Below are 6000 nucleotides of genomic sequence, written 5' to 3'. Positions count from 1 at the left end.
AAAAAATTAAAAGGCCAAAAACAAACACAAAAAATTAACTGAGCAGTTAAAAAATCTACATTAGTAGCAGAAAGCTCAAATGTAAGTAACTAAGTGAGCAGAGAGAATAAGGAAGCATAGTGGTCGAGAATGTTGTATAACAGGGCCAGGACTGGGGGAGGCAGGTGGGATGCAGGGCTGGATCCCATCTTTATTTTTAAATTCAAAATTTTGTTCATTGAGAAATTTTAAAATTAATTTTGATCTTTAAAAAATACTGCATGAAAATATTACTGATGCTTCCTCAAAAAGATAAACAGAATTACCTTGTAACCCAGCAATTCCACTCCTGGGTATATACCCAAAAGAATTAAAAACAGGAACTCAAACAAATATTTGCACATGAACGTTCATAACAGCACTATTCATAACAGCGGAAAAGTAGAAACAACCCAAATGTTCGTCAGCGGATGAACAGATAAACAAATTGTGGTAAATACATACAATGGAATTTTATTCAGCCATAAAAAGGAATGATGTACAGATACATGCTACAACAAGAATGACCCTCGAAATCAGATGCTAAATGAAAAAAGCCAGACACAAAAAGCCACACATTGCTGATTCCACTTATATGAAATATGCAGAATAGGCAAATCATAAAAATAGAAAGGAGATTAGCAGTTGCCAGGGGCTGGGAGGTAGGAACGGGGAGTGACTGTGAACGGGTATGGGGATTTACTTTGGAGGGTTGCAAATGTTTCGGAAGTAGATAGAGGTAGGGTCGCACAACACTGTGGATGTACCTAATGTCACTGAACTGATCACTTTAAAATGGTTCATTCTATGTTATGTGAATTTCACCTCAATTAAAAAATATATATATAACTGATCTTGATTCCTGAGTTTTTTTATGCCCCCTTAAATTCTGTGCCTGAGGCACCCCCAGACCTGTTTAAATTTCCTTTTAACTAGAAATAAACAAGGTGAGAAATTGAAATAAGCTTGGGCCCCACTCGATTCTGTGGTTGAGTTCCAGGTAACAGAATGACTTCTATTTGACTTAAAATTAGTTATCGCATGTGCCCCGCCACCCTCCCCATACAGCACAACGAAGGCTCAGTTACTGGGATCTTTGCTCCCCGTCTAGACATCACCATACACCAGACACAACATGAACACACTTCCTCCCCAATGAGATTGTTGGGAAATGTTTAATCGGCTACAGAAATCTGTGAGAAGCAAAGGCCGCCTCTGGAGGAAAAAGGAACGTGCCCCTTCGGTTCTGGTTCATGAAAGTACATATTATGAGATTCCCTTTGAGTCTGTACATCCCACGTTAGGTGAAGAACAGGGTGATTCTTTATGAGTGTGATGATTTTTCCCGCTAGTTCCTTCATCTTGGCTTCAATTGCTTCAGAGCCTTAAAACAAAACAAAACAAAACAAACAAACAAAAACAAAAAACAAGTATTAGCAACATCAGAACCTGAAGAATATGTCTTTAAAATACCTCCGGCTAATCTTCACATCATTTTGATTTGCCTCTAAAGGCCTCCATGTTTGACACAAACCTAAATAAATACAGATACACTTTGCCCAGTGAACATGAATATTCGGCCTCTGAGTTAAATATTCAGAGAGCTGACATTGGAGCAATGAGCTCTTTACAAATTTTCCCACTAAAAGGGGCAGCTCATCCACCTGAAGGCCTGCATTCACCCTAGGGTTGTCCCAGGCACTCTCGGCCTCTGAGCAGGAATGGATAAAGCTGGCCAGCCTGCTGAACTGTCTAATAAAGCCTAACAGAGCCGCGGGGGGAAAATAAGCTGCCCTCAGAAGCCAAGCCAGTCTGTGGCATCTCAGGACAAAGAAATAAAATAAATCTGCTTTTCCATGAGTGACCTAGACCAGGGGCCAGAAAACCGGTTTTATAAACAGAGTATGTTTACTAGGACGCAGCCATGCTCATTCAGTTATATGTATTGTCTGTGGCTGCTTTTCCTCTAAAATGGCAGAGCAGGATAGTTGTGACAGAGATGGCATGTCCCGCACAACCTAAAATAGTGACTATCTGGCCCTTTACAGGGAAACTTTTGCCGATCCTTGACCTAAACTATTAGAACGCCACTTCGGCTTCCAGGTATACAATTACAGGTGCGCTTATGCGTTTATTTCCAGCCTCAAGCACAGTCCATTCTCCCCATGCTCACTGCTAATTGCTAGCTTTCTGGGGTGCATTCGTTTCCCAAAGGCGCAGTCGGCTGTCAGTCTGGCTACCTTTGCTGGTCAAATAGAAGCAGGATCCTGCAGACGAGGCCAGCAGAGCTCCCTCCTAGACCAAGACAGCCTGTCTGTAAAACGAACAAGAACTTGAAGATTCCTTCTTACCCTCGCGGGCGGTCCCTTTTATTTCGAGTCGCGTCTTAGCTTCAGCTTATTTCCAACTCAGCTATCCTTGGCTCTGAAAAGCTGTCATCACTGGCATCACTGTATCTATCACTAGATCAAAAAAGGAACTAATTTAACAAGGTGTTAAGAAAAAAACCCAGACAATTATCCTATTTACCATCCTAAACACTTCCCATAATGAACTCCCACTCAGAGACAATAAACGCTAAAGGATGTTCTATTGTCACTTTCTACTCACCACAGGAAGATGTCAGCCCGACCATGCGCAACACTCTCCTCCTTTAGTCAGAGGAACTGATCAGTTGCTTTCATCTTAAATTGGAAGTAATTTATTCAAAAAATTCATAAAACATTTCCATTTAGATTACATCTGTAATCTTCTGAAGACCACTAATCATTTCTAAACTTCGGCAAAAGCCTTGAAAGCAGATCGCTCCTGACCCTCTTACCTATTGTCTCCTCTCTACTAGAGGTATTGTTAACAAATTAAGTTGAAAAGGAAAACCTGGGCTGATGGATCCATTCATTTTCTGCGCATCTACTCTTGTCATACTAAATCGCAGTCCACCCGAGGTAAAGCATCACTCCGTCCTATTCCTGTGCTGATCTCGATTTGTTCTCCAGAGCAATAACATAGCATAAAATAATACCTGGACACTCAGAGTTTTCCCATTTCTCACCATCCTGACAACAACTGCTTCTTTTATCAACACGAAAGGACCAGAGAACAGCAAGACTAGCTGCACCTCGCTTGATTTGCGTCAGTCAAATGCTTTCCTTTTTGTTCAGCGGTGGGTTGGGTTTTGCCTCTGCATTAGAGGACCATGGCAGCTCCCTAGATAAGTCCACCGTGGAGGAGCTGGTCGTCCATAGTCAGCGAACTCCACGGGGGCAGTGAACTTGCAGGTCATTCGAATTAAGACATGCATGCTGGCTCAAGACCCAGGAAACAGCCAGTAGTGCACATAAAAAATATTAATACATGCTCTAAACTTCTCTTGGAATACTATCCACTTCAGTTCCTATTTTCACTATGATTTATGGATCAGCGGCATGAGTTTCTCGATCTAACAAACATTCTCATAGGTCCAAGGATTTGAGAGGTAATTTTACCACGATGCTATTTTCAAATTAGAAACTTTACGGGATGCTCCAACTACCTTGAGTCGCAAAACATGATCGATTATTGACATAGATGTCGCCATGTTGGGGTCCCTAAGAAACGCACCTTCTCCATGAGATAGCCCTGCTATTGTACATTTGCTCTAAGCTGTGTGCTCAGTTTGGGGTTCCTCCTGCTCGATTCCACATAAGTCAGCAGGTTAAGCAATTCCACAAGAGTTCTACTGACCTATGGAGATGACATTGCCAGGAATTACGCTTCATGCTTGACCCATCCCTACCGCTGGCCAAGTTTTTGCTGACTTGTAGCAACAGAAGTCTGAATTCTATAACAGATGAAAATCTACCTTTTTTTCTTTTCTTTTGTAAGGGAGGAGAGGGAACAATTGGAGAAACCCTATGCTGACAGGTTAGAAAACAAACATTTACTCTAAACATATTGAACACATATCAATAAACACATAAACAGAATAATAAAAGACAACTTCACTCTCCTCTCTGACTTTTGGACAAAATACTGGAAAGGACAGGGGTGGGGGGTGGCTTAGAGTGTAGAGAGGAGATAGAAGAAGATTGAGAATTGGCAGAAAAGACAAGATACGTTAGATAAACATATCAATCGACATATCCTTAAAAGCAATCAAGTAGAAGATACCTCCCAGTTAGATTTTAGTTCAGGAAAATCTCTTCTACTGTTACAAAAGAGTTCCCAATAAAGAAAATACGGGAATAACTGAAGAATGTTTTTTGAAAACTGGCCCCCAGAGTGAATGTGTCCTTATCTACACACCTCCCACTACTACACAAATGCAGAATCCTCCCTGGTTCTATGAAACATTTCCTGTTACAGAACTAGCAAAGGGGACTTGGAAATTGCACTGCACTCCCTATCTGAGAAAAAAATGAAGTTCAGGGGTGTTCGAGTGATTCACTGGGCACACAGCTCATTCGAGGTGTGGCCAGAATCCCCATCGTGCTAATTAATCGAGGCCACAGGCGGGAGTCTAAGCTTCACTGTAATGGGCTAGCGTTGCCTCTTGGGGCATATCCCCTGACGCCACAAGTGGGAAGGCCCAAATGGCGGAGGGAACTCCATTTCTTCAGCCTTCATATTGTATACCTGCTTCCTTCTCCACCTCTGAGCCTGGGGAAGAGCAGAGTGGGTCTATGGCTTCCCCCTCACACTCCTGGTTGTACTATTTATTGGCCATGTACCTATATACTGGTCATTTGACTCCTGAAAGTCTAGAAATAGTAGCATTAATACCTACAACCTCACAAAATGTTACGAGGGCCAAAAGAGACTGTATAAAGATGCTCTTGGAAATTATATAAAAATATAAGCTGTCGCTATTAATGGTGGATACATATTCATAATATGGTATCTCTCGAAAAGTCATGGAAATATAAAGATGTCATGAAAACTGCCAAGTGCATGATTTTCAGACTTGTTTCCTGTACCAAGAGTAAATCCCTACCCACATTAGCAAGGGGACCTGGGTGGGTCTGCTTTTAACCTAATGGCTCTCATTTCCTGTCTGATGGGCTGTCTGCCCCAAATTCTGCCAACACATCAAAATGGCGCAGGCTGAGTCTAACAAAGTGAGGCTTGGCTTGGGTTAACTCATCTCCAAGGCAAATGACTGGGTTCACTAATTTTCTTTTCTATGTGTCGGAGGTCGGGGGCGAGACAATTAAATAAACCATGACACTCAAAAACAGAATTATCAAAAGAGGCACTGCTGCTAAAGTTGTTGATTTTACGGCATTCATATGCCAACAAAAAACAACTGTTAGAAGATGTGGATCGTCATCCACGCACGGAACAGCAGTGGTTCCTGCACATTCAATAAAATGTGGGTACCACTCTGTGATACGTGCGACTTAAGGGTTCATTTTTTTTTCTCACACAATGTAAAGAAGTCTTAAGATATACTTATCTGAGTATATTGTCACTTCGTTTAAGAACTCTCAGCTCTATCTTAAGACTAACCTGTCTTCAAACAGTCTTCTATACACACACACACACACACACACACACACACACACTCTTCTTAGTAGGAAGTTATTAGATGTTGGAATACTTTCATGTTAAATTTTACGAAATGCCAAAGAATACAGACCCAGTCACATGTGTCTTGTTATATTTGAGGAGGGGGAAGTTTTAAATCTGTACTGTCCAGCATGGTGGCCACATGCCGCAGTAGCTATCTATATTTAAATGAATTAAAATCAAAATTTAAAATTCCATTTCTCACTCAAACACATTGAGCCATACTTCAAGTGCTCAAAAGCCACATGTGACTGGTGACTGTCATATTGGATGACGCAGCTTATAAAATATTTCTATCATTGTAGAAAGTTCTGTTGGATAGTGCTGATTTTAAAGCAAATTGATAACGATTTTTAAAAACAAACCATAATCACCATGCAATGGTCCTCTTCGTCACTCGCTAAAAAAGGGGTTTTTTTAAAGGTCTGGTTATCT

General features: G+C 41.2%; 1 protein-coding gene across 1 annotated transcript in view; it reads right to left on the bottom strand.

Annotated features, from left to right (window-relative positions):
- Window positions 1-466: 466 nt before the first annotated feature.
- The window catches only part of CTPS2 (CTP synthase 2), an 84853-nt gene continuing 79319 nt past the window's right edge, over window positions 467-6000 (bottom strand). The window contains 2 exon segments of the mRNA XM_039852294.1: window positions 467-1402; window positions 2370-2480. Of these exon segments, the coding sequence (XP_039708228.1) occupies window positions 2411-2480 (70 nt within the window). The 3' untranslated portion in view covers window positions 467-1402; window positions 2370-2410.

This window comes from Pteropus medius, unplaced genomic scaffold (genome assembly GCF_902729225.1).
Source record: "Pteropus medius unplaced genomic scaffold, Ma_sr-lr_union100, whole genome shotgun sequence".
NCBI classification, from domain to species: domain Eukaryota; kingdom Metazoa; phylum Chordata; class Mammalia; order Chiroptera; family Pteropodidae; genus Pteropus; species Pteropus medius.
The sequence above is the reverse complement of the archived record's forward strand: the minus strand, read 5'-3'. Positions and strand labels throughout refer to the sequence as shown.